This window comes from Melanaphis sacchari, unplaced genomic scaffold (genome assembly GCF_002803265.2).
Source record: "Melanaphis sacchari strain LSU unplaced genomic scaffold, SCAv2.0 Contig948_pilon_pilon, whole genome shotgun sequence".
In the NCBI taxonomy this organism is placed as follows: domain Eukaryota; kingdom Metazoa; phylum Arthropoda; class Insecta; order Hemiptera; family Aphididae; genus Melanaphis; species Melanaphis sacchari.
This window is the reverse complement of record NW_020271672.1, coordinates 22,124-41,167: the sequence shown is the minus strand read 5'-3', so window position 1 is coordinate 41,167 and position 19,044 is coordinate 22,124. Positions and strand designations below refer to the sequence as shown.

General features: G+C 25.5%; 1 protein-coding gene across 1 annotated transcript; it reads left to right on the top strand.

Moving 5' to 3' along the window:
• Positions 1-15,245: 15,245 nt before the first annotated feature.
• Positions 15,246-18,099, top strand: LOC112603042. Its single transcript, XM_025351443.1, has 4 exons — positions 15,246-15,250; positions 15,638-15,813; positions 17,262-17,373; positions 17,927-18,099. Exons 1-4 carry the CDS (start codon positions 15,246-15,248, stop codon positions 18,057-18,059), a joined length of 426 nt encoding a protein of 141 aa, XP_025207228.1. The 3' UTR covers positions 18,060-18,099.
• The last annotated feature ends 945 nt before the right edge of the window (positions 18,100-19,044 follow it).

Here is a 19,044-nt window from a genome sequence, read left to right as displayed (position 1 = left end):
ATATAATACCTAATAATATGCGTAAATTGTATTAATTAACCAAAAAAAAAAAAAAAATTAAATATTTTTATACACGAATTCAAGTCATTTCCCTATAAAATATTAATTGATATGGAACGCTGTGGCTACCGTGATGTGCAGCAATCACTGAAAATTACGGTCCTATTAATTTTCGTTAATTCCTCACTAAATGGCCTAACAAATTTACACAGACAAATGGTGTTCTTACTGAGCTGCACACCAAGAATATAATTTTTTTTTTTTTAATTAATACAATATTATACAATAAATTATTATAGTTAAACTTGACTTGTATAAAAATAGTGTAAAAAATTTAAAATCCATTTTTACTATTTTATTTGTATTAATTTATGTGGTGTGCGCACACTTACACACCTAGGAACGAGACGCCACTTATTTATACTGCTAATAAAACATTTATACTTTTTTTTAGTTTAAAATTTTACATAATATATATTTAGATGTTTAAACGAAAAATATTAGTTATATCATTGTAATTAAAAATATTATTCATGTATGAAACTTTTAATCTATATTATTATTATATTTTATACAGTTACATTTTAAAATGTAAAATTTAATTTAACCTACCGTTTTATCAATAATAAAATAAAGTTTTTTATAGAAATATAATATAACTACATCATTAAATATACCCATATAAAAATTGTCTTATCTCTTTGGTGATTAGATAAATAAAACTACTTTTATAACATTAATGCACTTTATATGTTTAAACATTTCAGTAAAATGTAATATATTATTACAGGGTTAAGCAGCATTATTTTCTAACAGCTTATTAAATCATGTATAATAGCTATTGTGGACCAGTTTTGTAGGTGGCTAATACTTACTCGACCAAGGTTATGCGATCATTGGTCCAACTCAATTACCCCAATGCAATATAAAATGACCCTTGTGACCACCTTCACTAAACTCACGGTGCACTATTTAATAAAAGGTCGATAAATCATGTTGCTGTCAAACCACATTTTTTCTTCATGTTATTAACGAAGGATCAAGAAGTTGGGGAGTAATTTTGAGATTGTAATCTATTTGTATGTATGTTGTACACGTTGACTCCCAATCATCTATTGTTATTTCGTTACTATTGGGATCAATATTATTATATTTTTCAATTATAAATAATGACTAGATTTTAAATTTTGATTAAAGTGCATTTTTTTTTAATACCAGTAACATTATAGGTTAAAATCTTATACAGACAGCCATTAACAGTTTGCTAGTAGTTGGTATAAAACTTGTTTTAATATATATATGTATTGAAGCTAGTAATATTGTACACAGATACAGTTATTCAATTTATTGATTTTAAGTGGAGCGATTTGTATTAGTGTTACAAGATGTATAATTTTTTTTCTGTATGTTTCTGTGATCATCTTTTGAAACAGTATAAAATTAATTCGATTTTCAATTCTGAGAGTGGTTTCTGATAAAAAAATTGAATTTAGTTGATAGTTCAAAGGTTAAAAGTAAAAATTTAAAGTACGTTTAAAAATAAAAACAGGAATATTCGTAAAATTAATCTTTTACTCAAAACGATTTTTGTTTATTTTTTATGATTAAAATATATATTATGTAGTCGTAGAAATTTTATTTTCCTAATTTCAATTATTTATATCATGAGCCTGTCAACTTACTGATTACCTGAAATTTATTATAAAACATTATAATTAATATAAAATAATGTAGGTATGCAATTTGTTTTTATCAAAATTTAGTTTGATCTACTGAATTAAGAATAGAAAAATAGATTTATACAAAAAAGAAAAATTCAAATTATTGTTTATTTTTAATAAGTACCTATATTCCTAAAATATTATCTTTCTAACACATTAAATTGCAATTGATTTTTTGTTCGTATGTTAAAGTATTAAAACCACTGATTAATTAAAAGTCTATTACTTGATCTTTTTGCATTTTGGAAATAACTATAAATTTTGAAATGTCAAAAATAATATATATTAGATAATTTAAACGCATAATAGTTATTAAATAATGAATATAACTAATTGTCAGGACGTACAGCGACAAATAAAGACGAGTTGGCACGTAAATATTGCCGTGTACCCAGTTTCATTAATGTTTATAATACGCGACTTATTCTCCCGGACCCTTTTCATCCAACTAGCTACATATATTTCGATTGAAACTGTCGGGCGGCAGTTTCACTCAAATGATGACCATCGTTGAAATTACTAAAATAATATTTCCATCGAAACCACTATTTATAGGTTTTAGATTTCGTGGCCTTTTAATTCAAACAAAATATATCTATACATTTTTTTTTTTTTTAATTGATAATTATATTTAAAAGTAGCTGTTTTTTCAAGGGGAGATGACGTAGTCCAAAGTTTTCCTTGACAAGCCGCCCCTGCCGCTCACATAGCCTTGGTATGATATTTGGGCGCGCTATAAATTTTTACTTTTAAGCAACTTTGTCAGGTATAAAGACTCGTGGTAAATCCGTACGATACGTCGATATTATAGTAGATTGTAATAAATTATTAATTATATATTATTGCCGATACTAGACAAACTTCTCATCATAAGAAGTAATAACTAAAAATCTAAAGGTCATCTATTTATCTATCTTGGACGAAAACTTCAGTCATCTAGCGTTACGATCGTGGCACGAGGTAAGCAAAAAAAATATAGGTAGTGGTGGCACGACAGTATATATTATTATCTTGAAGCAGGAGTTGTCCATTTTGGCGTTTTTATTTTTTTTTTACTGAATCAATTAATATCTATTAAATTGGAAAAATCTTAAAAATTTATGCGGATGATCCTTTTCCAAAAATCATTGAAATCGGACAGTTAGAAATTAACTTAATAAAGGAAATGTGCAAACTTTATAATAAAAATTATAGTGAAATCTAGAAACACGGTGGCTGCATCTCGGGTTGTCATGCTGACCAGTTCCCCTCTCAATTTGGTGTATTAAGTATAGACCTTGGTGGGAAAAAATTATGAAGCATTTCATTATTGCTATTTCACAACTTATTATTTTATTTCATATTTGTTTCGTTTCGTAAATTTCGTTATCGACTATCGCTTCATTAAGTCGTTGATTTGTGTTTCACAGTCTCATAATATGTTTGTTGTGTTTTCTGTTTAAACCTAATCTTAAATTTATTAAATTTTTTTTGTTCTAATTGTAATTAATAAATAATAAGTTGTAATAGTAACTGTTAGTTATTACTGTGTTCACACGCAATACTAAATTAGTAAATATATAAAAAATAAAATTAAAAATATAAATACATATACACTAATTTAATTAATAAAAATTAATATAAATAATATATATATAAATATGCCAACTAAAGTGTAGAAGCAAAGAATAAAAATAAGAAAATTAATTTTCCAAAAAGACTGTTGTCACGACAATTTCGTAAAAAATTCAAGGTAAAGGCAGTGTTTCCATTTCATGGACATATTGAAATATAGACAAATCGGCTTATGAGTACTCTCAAATGTTTGTAGGTATTTCTAGAATACAATTTAATGATATTCTTAAATCTAATAAAAAAATTTATGTAAAATACACTTATTTTGTTTTAATAATTAATTTACTTGGCGAGATATTATATAATTTTTATGACACGACACACTAAATACGAGAACACAATAAACAAAAGGCATTAGAAGTTTATTATAATTTAAAAATATTGTAATGGATATTTCTACTCAAAAAACTTTCTCGTCAAGTAAAATAATTATTGAAACAAAATAAGTGTACTTAATTAAATTTACTTAGCATTTATTTATGATATCACATCTTTATAGTGCTTAAAGATCTATTGTTTTTAACTCGGAGTTCAACGAAGTGTTTTTGTTGTGATGTTTATTATTTTCGTTCCCATTATCGCCGTACATCGACGACAACGGCCGCATGATAACAATTTTAGTCAGGTAGATACATGGAAAGTCCAAACTCAGAAATTATAAAACTAAAAATAATTATTCCGTTGAAAATAAATCTTTTGATTACGTAAACCTAACCTACACGAGTGCAAAACATGCTACTTCGTGCAGTACATTTTTGAGTGTGTCATTCTTCAATAATTATTGTATTATAGTTAAGCCGCCACCAATCAACCGTTTGTCTGTTCTTTTTGGCTCTCGACACTGCACTCTGCGTTAAAACCTAATGGCTATAGTAGATACTTATAGTTCTACTAACGTATTTTGTTTTTATTCATTAACAAACATTAGAACAAAGTGTGGAATATTAGATCAATTATATATTTTTTTATTGGTGTTTTAAAAAAATATAAAATATGAAATGTTTTTTTGGGGCAATACAGAATTGATTTCCGAATCAAATAAAAGTGTATAAATTGGTTCCCAAATAAAATTATTTATATGTGGGTCCCGGATTTCAATACAAAATGCATCTTTTTTTGGTTAATCTTAGATAATGCTTTCCAAGTTTATAATTTGATTCATGTAACAAAGACTTCAAAGGGGAAATTTTTATTTTGTATTTTTTTTGCATATTTTAGCATTTTTCGATCATTTTTTCTTTCTTAATGCATATTTGTACAATATACGAATACAATATATAGGTAGTATTTATATACATTACGGCTATAGATTAAATATACTTAGAATATTAAATCTATGATACGACTTATTTTTCTTATTATGAAACCTTGTAGGAATCCAATTCGTATGTTACCTGCAAACAATCTGGAAACCAACTAATAATCGTCTGTTTTTTGGTGGCTTCATTTTCTACAGATAAAAAACAAAAAAAAATTTTAACAGCATGTGTGCAAGAAGTTTTTGACGACTCTGACCAGCACTCACATCTGAAAGAATGATGAAATTTCGCTAACAGAATCTAATTGTAATCAGATAAATTTATCTTAAAATTATTTATTTTTAATGGTAAATCTACAAAACCATATTCAACGAATATAAAGGTAATTTTGTTGTTGTTTTGTTTTTAATCTTAAAAGTCTAAAAACAGACAAACCTTGATGGAAATTTTTTCGCACTCAAAAAAAAGTGTCTTACTTTTTATGAAAAATAAGTATGATTTCCAGTCTATGAAGTGTATCTGTTACGGCTAGAGTCCGAAATATGGCTAAAGTGCACATTATCCGAATATTGTGCATTCTAGCCATATTGGTAGGATAAAGTGAACACTTAATATTTAAAATCATAGTTTTGTACAAATTACCCGGCTAAAGTAACTTAAGCCATCGTGTTATGACATATAAGTTAAAAATTAAATATTGATAAACTAAATTTGATGCAATATTAAATTATTTTTATTAGATATTATTAACACTATTTATTAGATAACATTTTTTATATTACTATTTATTTGAACATAGTTAACTTTGATGATATTTTGAATTGCATAAAATTCCTGATGCTTTGCATTTGTATTTATTTGTTTTGCAATTTGATTTACACACACAACGTTGATAACCCTGACCACCTAACAATGACATATTTTTTACCATCAATCAATGGCTAATGTTCAAAATACTAGGTTAATATAGGAATACCGTGTAGTTTATTAATATGTAATTATTAACATATATTAATTAATTTTATTGAAATAAAATATAATTACATTAGCCATAACACGATGACTAAAGTTACTTTAGCCGAGTAATTTATACAAAACTATGATTTTAAATGTTAAGTGTTTACTTTATCCAACCAGTATGGCTAAAGTGCAAATTATCTGGATATTGTGCACTCTAGCCGTAACATATCCATTAAAATGTGAATATTTTTTTAATAAAAATATGGAAATTAATTTTAATTAATACTATGCCGAATATAATGGAATTCGTTACATTTTTACTTAAATTAATGATATTATATCTAGCATTCAATTACAACGAGTAATAAATACAAGCAAATCATTATTCAATTAAAGACCACTACTTTTTACTAAATAAGATAACTGCCTAAAACTGATGGCAGCCTATATTATAATAAAGATATGATTTTCTTTAAATTAATGTGAGTTAATAGCTTCATTTAAAAAATTTAAAATAATATCTTAAATTATTTTAATTTGATACTAAATATTTATTTTTTTTTTAACAAATAGTGTAGCATATCTGCATAGTGTATAAGTACCTAATTAGCTAATGTATTTATTATTAATAATTTTTATAATAATTACTGTAAAATATTTTATTTAAAAAATATAAAAATAGTTTATTAGATAATGTAGGTAAAATTAGATTTGCCCACTTAACAGAAATACCTAAAAATTATCCATATTATGCAGTAAAACATAAGTTTCAGGAAATGCATTCATAAAAATAACCATTTCTCTAAGTGGATGCGACCTAAATAAATAATATATTATTAAATAAATACATAGCTGTATAATAAGCTGAATCCTCTTTTCTTTTTCTTTTTTAAATTTGAACTGAATCTAATTTTATTCTATAGGAAACTATTATAAATTTGATTTTAAAAACAAAAAATAATTTCTCATAATTTTAATTTAGTGTCAAAACCGTACGCACTGTAATTATTTTAGTTATTATGTTGTATTATTATAACTTGTCTATATCATGGAATAAGTATATTTATTTAAATAAATGTTTTCTTTAGATAAATCAATTAGAGTTCAACTTTATCGTTGAGAAAATACGACCTCTAGTTACCTGTGAAAAACCAGCTTTTCGTCGTTTAATTCAATAACTAACAGGAATTAAAGATACGATGTCACATCTGAATTGTAAAAGTTTATCTAAAGAGTTAAAACTTAAGTATAATAATTATGTATCTACGTTAACTAGTTTAATTATTAAACAAAATTACATATCTAACACTGCAGATATATGGAGCACAAATTTAATAACAAAAGTTTTATCGAGATGACTTGCCTTTTTTAATAACAAAACATAAACATTATTCATATGAATAATATGTATAAAGTTGTAGAAGAATTAAAAGCAGTCATTACTTTTTAGATATTGTTGACGACATAAATTAAATTTGTGAAACTTATCGAATAAATAATTCTAAAATTACTCACATTATCGTTAAATAAGCTTTTATTGCCTTTTTAAGTTTCAAATAGTGAATAATAACGAAAAATAATGAAAATAGATGATGTTGAGTATATTAATTTTAGTGATTTGCTCTCTGAGTCAAATAATTTAAGTAACCTGAATATATAACAATATTTGTTTGTTCAATCATTTAACTTGTTGCGCACATACACTGAATTTAATGGCTACTACAGATATTGGAAAAATTAGCGATAAAAATTATTTATAAACGTTTAAAATTACATTCAATGAATTGAATTAGATAAAGTTTGTAATCATTATAAGGTTAAATTTCTTTTCCCAATAATCATTAGATGGAACTCTATTTTCAATGCAGTAAAATATTAATTTTTAAAGAAAAACTTATTCTTGGGTTTGAAGAGTTAAAATAAGTTAAATTAAAAATGGTAGAATGGACATTTTTAGAAGAATATTTTAAAATATTAGAGCCATTAGGAGTTGTTTTAGTTGAGCTTCAAGGTAAAAAACGCAGTTTTCTAGAATATTTTGCTCCAAAATGTTTACAAGAAATATAAAAAAAATTGAAAATTTTTTATTTTTATAAATAGCTTAGAAAGAATGAATATATATAGCAAATTACACTACATACAGAAAATTATAATTTGAACATTTTGTGACAATTTAAAGGATTTACGGTTATTCGTTTTTAAGTTGAAAATAAAAATCATTCTAGAAGAAAAGTACTATTACACGAGTAAATATAATCAATATATTATATTCAATGTTGTCAATTTTAACTTCGAACAATTATATAAAAGGAATTTGACTTTCCCGTAGAATTGTTTTTTTAACATAAATTGAATAACTTTTAAAAAATCATGTTTTAAATCTATAAATTTTAGGTATAAATAAAAACGTTTTAATGATTTTCAAACTGAAAAATAGTTTCAAAATTTTTATAGTTTAAGAATATTATTAAAACTTTTAATTTAATTAATTATTAAAAAAATATTATAGCTATAAATTTTCAATTACCTATTTTAAGTGAGAAATTAATAACTTATTAAGTTTCTTGTATTAAGCTTTCAAGTACTTTACCCATTAAAAAATGGTTTTATATATTTATGAAAAATAAAATAAAAATTTTAATTGATTATAAATACTTAAAAATGTCAAAATATTTTGAAAATTATTCCATAAGACTTATGGTATAAGTAATAGCAATTATAATTAAAACACTTTATAAAAATTTCAAGTTTCTACAGTTTCCCTCATTCAACACAGCTAGATACCTAGGACTTCACCTGAATAAGTGCTTCACTTGAAATAACCATATCCGTATCAAGAAACTTGCCTTAAACGACCGTCATTGTAGGCTACGGTTATTTCTCACAAATAATAAATACTCTGAATTAAAAGTTAAAGTTTTTTGTATAAAACTTTACTTAAATCACTTTGGATCTATGGTATACAATTCTGGGGTACTGCTTAAGTTTCCAATATCACAAAAATTCAACAATTTTAGAATATTGCCATCAGGAAGATGAAGAATGCTCCACCCTTTGTATCTAATTACACTTTACATAAAGAACCTTTCAATTAAAACTATGACAGGAAAAGCTGTGCGTTTCCAGAAAAACTTTCATACCGTTTGTTTTACTAAAATAAAATGAAATCTAAATATCTATTAGATGTTTTATATTGTTTTTTGAGAATCGAGTAAGTTTTGTGAAGATATAAACCCATTTCCCCAATATTACGAAAGGTACGCCTATGGCCATAATATAAATTATCTGGTTAAGAAAAATCATTAAAAATAACGAATTAACTACATAGAACAACGTTTAAAATATTTAACAGAAACTGCTATATTATACATTATTAATTTATTAAAGGTATACAATGCGTGCAGATGGGCATCCATAGTATCCGAGGAGGTACAGTTATGGGAAAGAAACTGACATTAGAACGACGTATCAACATAGCTATATGTTATAACAAAGAAAAACATGACGTTTAACTCTTGAGGTGATCACGTATTTAAATAAATTAAGTTACTGACATAAAATGTTTATATATATATATATATATATATATGTACATAGTATAAACTATAATACATTTAAAGTACCTATATGCTTTTCTGGCCCATCCTTTTTCCCCTAAAATTAAATTAGAATATAATAACTAGGTACCTACTTTTATATGAAAGATAAGTTATTATCAGAATTTCCATTTCATGCAATTAAAAAAAATCTTTTTAATAACATGTTTTAGTATAGAAGTAATTATTTGAATGTATTATAAACTTATCTTACACAGGTTTTTATTCGTGTTTCAAGACGATAATATTGGTTATTATTAGAATGTTAAGAAATAAATTGTTTGATTTTTTTCTATTATTTATAGAATTTTTTATTTATCATTAATTATTATTTATCATTTATTATTATATTTATCATTTTTTTTTATTTATGACTTATGAGTCATCTTACATGATATTATTTTGACTGTCGATTTAGGTCGATGTTGTCCAAATATCGTTTTTGATAGTAACACATTATATCCTATTTAGCGAATCCATGCAAAACTAATGTTGTTATTTATTTATTTATTTTGCATATGACATCAGCTATAATATCCTAACTTACACTATAAAGTAACAAAAAAATAAAAAAAATAAAAAATAAAATATTAAGTATGTAAATGGGTTTATTTTTTTTGAAAAGAGTATAAGTATAAATAAAAAAATAAGTATATAGATAAATAGTTAGCAGGTATAAATATAAATTTAACTGTGTATAAGTACAAGTATAAGTATGTTAACAGCAAGTAAATAATTAACAAAATAAAACAACAACGTATCATAAATAAAACATATTATATTCAAAATTGGTTTTATTTACTGATGGCCACTATAATAGTAAACTGTACATGTCTCATAATATTATTGTCTGTGTCGAATTTTATACATTTCTGTTGCTTTTTATTGTTACGCGACTCTGTAATTTGGAATCCAATATTTAAAAGTAATTTATTACATCTATTCATAAAAATGAATCCTTATTTCCTATTTAGTTGTATTCGTTATTGTCAGAAGGTTCATTGACAGCGTCAGAATTTTTTTTCAAGGTAGGGCCAATGGGAGATCAACAATTATAAGATTGAGTCACAAAAATGAGATTCAAACAAAAAAATTATAAAATTTGTAGAAAAAGTATGTAATTTAAAAAAAAATGAATAATATATATAGAAGTATATTAATCTAAATTACATACAGACTGTACAGTGAACAAAATACAAATGTCATTATTTTCTGCTTATGAAAAATGAGAATATTATTATATAGGTATGTCTAAGGTTAGGCCAGTGATAGGGCCACTGGTAAGGTCAGATAAGGCCATAGCCCTACCTAGCCCGTCTCTAGCGCTGCCACTAAGAAGGTTCTTTTGTAAGAAAAAATTATGAAAGTTGCGCGGAAAATTAGTTATACGAAAAAAATACATATCGTTGTCACAGTAAATTAAAAAACATATTAATTTATTTTCCAAACTGTTTTTATTCAAATTTATACATCATAGAATAGTTTAATTTTTTTTAAATGCCAGCAATTAGACGTACAAATTTAGGACAGGTGTTTGTGGCATCAACCTTGATAAATGATAATCCATTTTTTCCACATGACCAGCTGTATCCTGTCACCTGTTCTCGTGTCGGAATATCAGCAAAAATATTAATATACGTGCCCGAAAATAAAACTAAGAATGTTGTGTATCATAACTCATAAGGCATTAGAATAATAAACACTATTTTTTTGAGATGATAATTTTTTTTTTTTAATTATATTGACCTATATTCACTATTCATAGATAGGACAGGACGATTTCTATCTGGTCAGCTAGTTTATAATAAATAAAACAATATAAACTTTTTTTTTTTACTTAACCTAACATTTATTATGAAAAAATTTACATTAAATGTGTACAAAGTTTCAAGCTAAATGTATTGATGGCCCTTTTGATATTATAAATATAAAAAGATCTTTATTTAATTAATATTATTAATAATTTGTACATGTAATGAGTATAGAGTTCTAGATTACAAGATACTAGTTGTATATTTGTAATAACATTACTGTACAGTAAAAATTCAGTTGGATAAAATATAACTTCAGTCAACATATTGTGAATGAGTATAGGTGTACAGTAAAATCTCTGAATAGCGGACACTCACGGGACCGACCAAATTGTCCGCTATTGGGAAAAATTGATAAAATAATATGTATGTAACGGGACTATGCCGGGACCGGAAATTTTGTCCGTTATTGAGAGGTGTCCGCTAATTAGAGGTGTCCGTTAAGAGAGGTTTCACTGTATTATATAGTAAAACCTCCGTTAACGGACACCTCCCAATAGCGGACGTATTTTTAACAACGGGGACATTTTCACGACTTTTTAATGGGAATACCTCCAAATAGGACACCTTTCATTACTAATTATTAAAAATGATGACAACACGGTGACAGCAAAAGGCGTTCGTATTAGGTTTAACAGTAATTAACTCGTTTAACAAACTTGTTATAAAACGATAAGATAAGAGTACGATGTCTAACAACAATTATGGTTAAAATATAAATGTCTTGACTGCCAATGTTTCGAGTGTTTTGTTAGTCAATGATTACTTTTCGAAAAGTGCAGACTAGTGAATACGTTTTTTCGTTTAAATCTATATAATTATTTCATAATCACATTTATATTTCATATATAGAGTGTTTCTGAAATGAATAAGGTCACTAGTATACACGTACTTATAGTAAGTCTAATGAAGATTTTTTTCTATCTTAAAAATCTGGGATTTTTCATATTATTTTTAAAATATTATCTTAAATGTAAAAATAATTATTAGTTGTATTTTTTTTTTTTGCGAAATTCTCAGTTTGTCGCTCGTTTTTCACGTTCAAATTACTGACTAAAAAAAAAGTGGTGTGACATCGATTCGCATGAAAACACTGCAAGATAAACAGTGGTGATTGTTTTTTGTTATCATTTAACATTCATGATTTATCACCACATTGTTTTACTTTGTAAACTAATTAAGAAGATGAAATAATGACTCAATTAGGATTAACAGAGATATAAGTGATCTAATTTATATTTAACTTCTGATTTTACCCATGTGACTTTTTTTATGGGGTTTTATGAAAGAACAAGTTTATGCCAAAGAAGTGAATAATGGAGATGAACTTTTAATGAGAATTAATGATATAACTGATTGCTGATATTATTCGTCCAACACCAAATTTGTTGAAAAAGACATGGAATTCATTACATCGTTGTATGAAAAAGTGTATCGAAGTTAATGGGGGAGGGTCATATTGAACAAATTTTGTAGATAAAGATTGAAAATAAAGTAATTTGATTATTTAACAATGTAAAGTCACCGTTGTTAATCTTGCAGCGTTCTCGTGCAAAACGATGTGTTACACCATTTTTTTTTTTAGTCGGCGATTCGAGCATGAAAAATGTGCGACAAGCTCAAAATTGATGTGACGTCTTGATTCGTATGAATCGTGTTGGGTACACCTCTATGATACATTACCACTGGTCATTTCTCGTAAAAATCTATATTTTTACTCTTCGAAAAAAATGCACATAACATCTTTATTAGTAATAGTTTTTGTAAAATTAATTTTAAAAAACAACTCTTAAACGAATGCTTACGAAGTAGGTATTAACAATATGTTATAAGTTATAATACAAAACTGCTTACATATTGTCACTTACATAAATTTTATGAGGTTTATTTCTGTAACTTAAAAATGTAACATAAATGTATTATCATTACCTATCTTTTATGCAATTTATATTTAATATATATTTGAACATTTTTTTACTAATTTTGTTTCACCATGTTGGAATTTAGATATTATGTACCTATTTTTATCGTGTAGGAACTAGCATATGTACCTTTTTTCTACTGTGTAGGAACTAATGTATGTGATTGTTTACCTGATACTTTCGTGTAGGTACTTAATATTCCCTGGACACATATACACCAACAGCCAATACAATAGTTAGGAACCAGTTTCACCGTAAGCCAATATCTATACATATCTACCGGACCCCTGTCGTTCACCTGTAGACTACCTGCGCTATATTATTACCCTCACAATAAAAGAAATCATATTTCTTATTACATTTTACCGAGTAAATCCAATAATTCATTATTCTGACTAAATGTTTTTCACGTATAATAATTTAATGGGTATTATATGTTAGACGGATAAATTGAAGCAGTATTTTATGAAGACCGGTTTAAAATGTAATTGAATTTCAGATAAATTAGTAGTCGTTAAAAAAGAATACCTTTTTTCAGTTTTTAATCGTCTGGAAAGTGTTTTTGCATTGCTTCTGCAAAAAAAAAAAAAAAAAAAAAATACCTACCTCTACTTAAAAATAATCGACTAGTTGTTAATGTTGTTGTTATAAAGTTAAAAATTCACAGATATAAAATAAATATAATTATGTATACTATTATGAGCACATGTAAATTGCACCGATCATAATCTTTTTAAACCTTATTCTTCTTATACACCACACGCGTATGTTTTATTTACACACCAAAAACAGTATATATTGCCAAATAATTATTACTAATTAGTAATAAATTTAAATTAAATTGATAACTAAAAAATACGTATTTTGGATTGATAATTGTTGAGGTTATAGGTTCGTTAACACTGTTTAATTTAATATAAGTGAATGTTTGAATTTATAATTTGCAATTGAAATTACTGATTATAAAAAACAAAAATTCTTTACCATGAGTAAATTTTTAATCAATGATTAGTTCGCCAACAAGAATAATGGGTGTTCAGTTTATTTTTACCTACTCAGAACTCAGTTTTATAAAAATCTGTGCATCTGCATTCTCTCAAATTCCGTGCCTGTCTTGTCGGCAATAACCAAAAAATTGTTAAGGCCAAAAATATTAAGTTTAAATTGTATATAGTTTATTATAGTTTGTGTATAGTTTTAAGTGTATATTTTAATTAATTATTGATGAAAGTTTTACAATTTCAGAACAGGCTTGAAGACGATTTAACGAAGTCCAGAGAACGACTTCATGGATGTAAAATGTATTGTTCTTCAGGTTATTAGCATTGTGATGAATTGTCCCTTTCCCTAAATAGAATCATAATCTACTTATGACACCTAAGTGTTATTTAGTGTACCGAATTTATGACTTTATGATAAACTGAGACATACACTTAATACGTAGGTTACTCGTAATACACAATGTCTATTAAATTAATAAACCTACTTTGTAGTACACTTAAAAAAAATCTGAAGTTTTTTTATTTTTGAGACGAAAAATGTATATATATATATGTAATGCCACACATTCTAGCCAGACCGACATTAGCCAACCACTCCTGCCAATCACAGTCCAACCGACGTTAGCCACCCTCTCCCACCAAAAACCACCAGTTTGACTAGGTACTTGTCCACTTGTTTTGATTCATCCCAACCATTTTTATTTAGGGTATGGCCAGCTAAATATTACAGGTATATTATTAGTCTGCTGACAACTGCCGTATCTGTTTAAATGACTTCATCTCTTCTACATTTACTAATACAATTATCAAGTCAAGACTTTATACATAGACTTTAAAAGGTAAGTAATTTTTTATTATCGTTCCGGTAAATTATTTTATTTTTACTACCCAAAATTAATTTTTTATTGATATTTTAAATTAATAGTTTATAGTAAATTAAGTTAAACCGTTAAAATTGTAGGCACTATTATATAATAAATACCAACATTACATGATGATAATTTTAACTAAAATCACTATTTTTTCCTAAAACTATAAACTTTTCAAAAATATGTTGAGTAAATAAAATAACATTTAACAAATAATTATACTTTTATTATTATTTAAGTTTACAGTTTATAATTACAATACATTTTTAATATCTTATTTCAAAAAATAATATTATTCAATTTTTATAACTAAATTAAATTTTGTAAGAGTTGTTTACGTATTTAATATATAGAAGATAATATGAATTGAGTGTAGTGACACTACTCTGTTCATCAAAATTTTACATACCTTATAACTAATAAACTTTGTTTTTTTTCATTTTATAGGCTATTGTTTTGAACGACGTTATCTATTCATAAAGAATATAAACTATGATGTAAGTAAAATACTCAATATATATTTTATACATGTTAAGTTAATTTGTATTTGTAATAGACATCGCGTTTCTACAATAACACACAATACCAAGAATATTGATTTCAAAACTATCAGTATTGTTATAAATAGTTTCATATTCTTTTATTTAAATTTTTTTTAGTCGATAATACAGAATATTATATTTTTATAGTATAATATTATAATATCATTAATAATTCATATATTACATTTCTGAGTAATCATAATAGATATGTTAGTGTATTCAGTACAAACTGAAATTAGATGACTAGAAATTGGAATCCGTAAAGCATTAAATAGTGTCCATTATATTGTTATTATTGTTTATTATTGTCAGTTTCAATAAAAGTATGTATATGTATTTCAGGTGTTATTTGAAAGTCATCATTATCTTAATGACTTGCAACATGATGGTAGACTGCGCGCCAAGGGTCCCTGAAATCATAGAATGGAACGTCGAAAATCATTTTTGTGGGTCATCTATCCCAATTGTTATGGGGCTAATTTGCAAACTCCCCGATATTCCTGTACAGGTTGTTGAAGGTAAGTCTTGCAAGCATAATTAATCATTTCATCTCTGTTCGAGTTTCATAACTTTTATTGAATATTTGGAAAATAATTCGGAACAGCTCTTATGGTAGAGATTCCTTTTTTTAATAGGACGTCACTTAGTAATCTAAGTATTATGTAGCACTTTTTGTATGAGCATATCGTCATATTTTTATCATCGTTAATTAAACTTATCACTTAAGAATACCTGATTAAATATAATATAATAGGCTTGCCATTCGTCTCAGTTTTAAAAGAATGTTTGGGTGTCTTGGCTGGTCATTCAGTTTGTTCCAGTTAATAGAATCCGAAAGGAAATAACATTCAATATTGTATTATTTAACAATAAAATACAAAATGATATATTGTATACTATATTATTACATCATTATCTTATGATATCTAACTTACTAAATCTAATCAATATGGTTTTAGGCTTATTAATCACCACACGAGTAGGTATATAATTTTTGTTATAGTTTTGTTTGCGAATGTACGTACTTCCGTGTTTGTGTGGTTAGATTATTTTGGTTGAAATTTATAAAATAAAACACATAAAATATCAAGTACTCTTAATAATAAATTACCGAATGAATAAAATAAATTTAAAAATTGTGTTAGGTAATAAATATTAAAACAAAAAAAGGATATACTTAGTTATATAGGTACTTTTTATATATTATTTGTTAAATTTAAAAAAAAAACCATCAATACCATGTCTCAGTCTGGCAGGTAATTACGAAATCTAGTAACCCTATAATATAATATTTCAAATAAAAAATGATATATAATTTAATGACAAAAGACCCATATAAGGGAAAATTCAAATTAATGTACTACATTGGGGTGTCCAACTTGCGGCCCATGGTAGATAATGATGCGGCCCTCACTTCAATTTAAAAACTATTAATTAATTGTATATAATATATTAATATTAATGAGAACAAATTTATCATAATAATATAAAATTACATAATATTAAACATTAAATAAACTTTAATAGTGTTTAATACTTTTATCTTAGCATAATAGCACGGGCACACATTAATTATACGAGTGATTAGTGGATCAACTCGAACCGATTTTGATAAAATATTTTATTATTGGAGATATGTCCACGGCATTGATCTCGTGTCATTTATCAACAAATAAAAATAAAACACTGTATGTATTAACTATTATTATTAAAAACTATGCTGCCCGCAACAACTTCTACCTATATGATGTGGCCCAGACTTCACAAAAGGTTGGACACCCCTGTACTAGAAGAACATTTCTTTTAAATCTTAGATATTAAAAGATAATTTCATAAAGAAAACTAATGAGAGTAATCGACTCGTAAATGAATTTGATTTTTCCTTATTTAAAATACGGTTACTATCATAGCAATAAGAATACTTCATCCAGTATATTATATACATTATCTCTGTTATTCATTTTAGATACTACTATTAATCAAGGGACTCGAGTACGACGTGGTATCGTAGATGATTGCTGTAGAAGTGCTTGTACTCCAATTTACATGCAATCATATTGTCACGAAGAACTAGAAAGGTAATTTATCTTAATTTGAGTGTACCTATTTATCATGTAATAAGTAGAGAAGGGTTTTATATAATTTTGAGAGAACTTTTTTGTTTGATTAATAAATTAATTAATTTTACAATTGTAATAACTAGGATCATTTAAGAAAAAAGTTTCAACATTCATCAACATTAAAACATTTTTTAGTAATTTAAATATAAGTAATTTAGCCTAGTTAAATTTTAAGTTATTGATGCTAGAATCGGTTAAAATCGGTAAAAATCGGTTTGTTTGTTATTTTTATATATTTTAAAAATTCACATAAATTTCAGAAAGTTTTTATTACTAATAAAATAGTTATATTTTTTTATTAATGTTTTAAATTAAGATAATTGAACAATATTCAATGTCTTTGCATATAGGTTTATTGTGTCTAAAATAATTTTCTGTCTTGTTTATAAACTAGATATTAAAATAGATAATTTAAAATTTAAGAAATTACACAATAATCAAGTGTATTATATTACATAAGTATTTAAATATTTGTGAATTTCTAAAGTATAATTATCTTTATGATTTATAGGGTTAGCACAGATAAACCGATTATCAAAAATCATAGAAGCCGTAGAACACCAACAATACCAAAAGAAATAACTTCAAGAATAGCAAAAGGTACTAATAGTCATTACAGCACCAGCACCAATATATACAACTAAAAAGACTGAAGTTTAAGATAGACACAAGCGCAATAACAAAATGTCATCAACGGTTTCCATGATTTAAAAAATTATTTTAATCAACATACATATTTTTTGATACATTTTACTTCCATATTTTATAAAAGTACAAACAAATTTTAAAACAATAAGTTTTTTTTCAATAATAAACAATAACTAACACTTAAAAAATATTATATTTTAATAATAAAAAGTTTTTACTTATACAATAAAGCCTTGATAGTCAGGACAAATTCAGATCAAGCATTGTCCAGATTACTGGAAGGTTTTCAAAATTACTAACTCAAATGACAAAAATCATAATAAATACCTTGATGTTGTGAGCCTGTTATTATTGATGGCTGAAGAAATACAAATTCATGACAAATATGTACTCAAGTTATTAAGCAATATTTAATTAATTTTTTTAGTTATTTTAAATTACTACATCTAAAATTGTTCATGCCAAATTCAAGTATTTCTATTCTATTAATATCCAAGTCATTACTAATGTGTAATTCAGGCGATTGATTTTAATTTACAGATGAAGTGAAAAAATTAGAATGGTTAGATGCATAAAATTATGTATTAAAATAATTTTGAAATCAAAAATAAATTTAGTAAGCAGACAAAAATATAATAAAATACATATATAGTATAGTACACACATAGAAGTACATACCTGAAAATAAACATTAAGCTTAACATTTTAATGTAAACTTGGAAGAATATTAGTCTTTAATTTAATATTTCTTGAAATATCAATATTTTCAAAACTAATTTATCAAACCCATTTTTTCTCATGTACTTACAAGAAATTGATAGTTTCAATTATTTAAGTACATATTAACATAGTATATGTGTTACATTCTAAATAGGAAATTTTATGTCTCTGTCAATCTAACATGCAATACACAAAAATTGTATACATAACTTAAATAAAATACAACAAATCTAATATTATACACTTATCTATGATTTGATT

Excerpts from the sequence above, each read along its gene's own strand:
- LOC112603042 (XM_025351443.1), top strand. Across the intron at positions 15,814-17,261 it reads TCCTGTACAGGTTGTTGAAG|ATACTACTATTAATCAAGGG; the intron begins GTAAGTCTTGCA and ends TATTCATTTTAG. Across the intron at positions 17,374-17,926 it reads TGTCACGAAGAACTAGAAAG|GGTTAGCACAGATAAACCGA; the intron begins GTAATTTATCTT and ends TATGATTTATAG.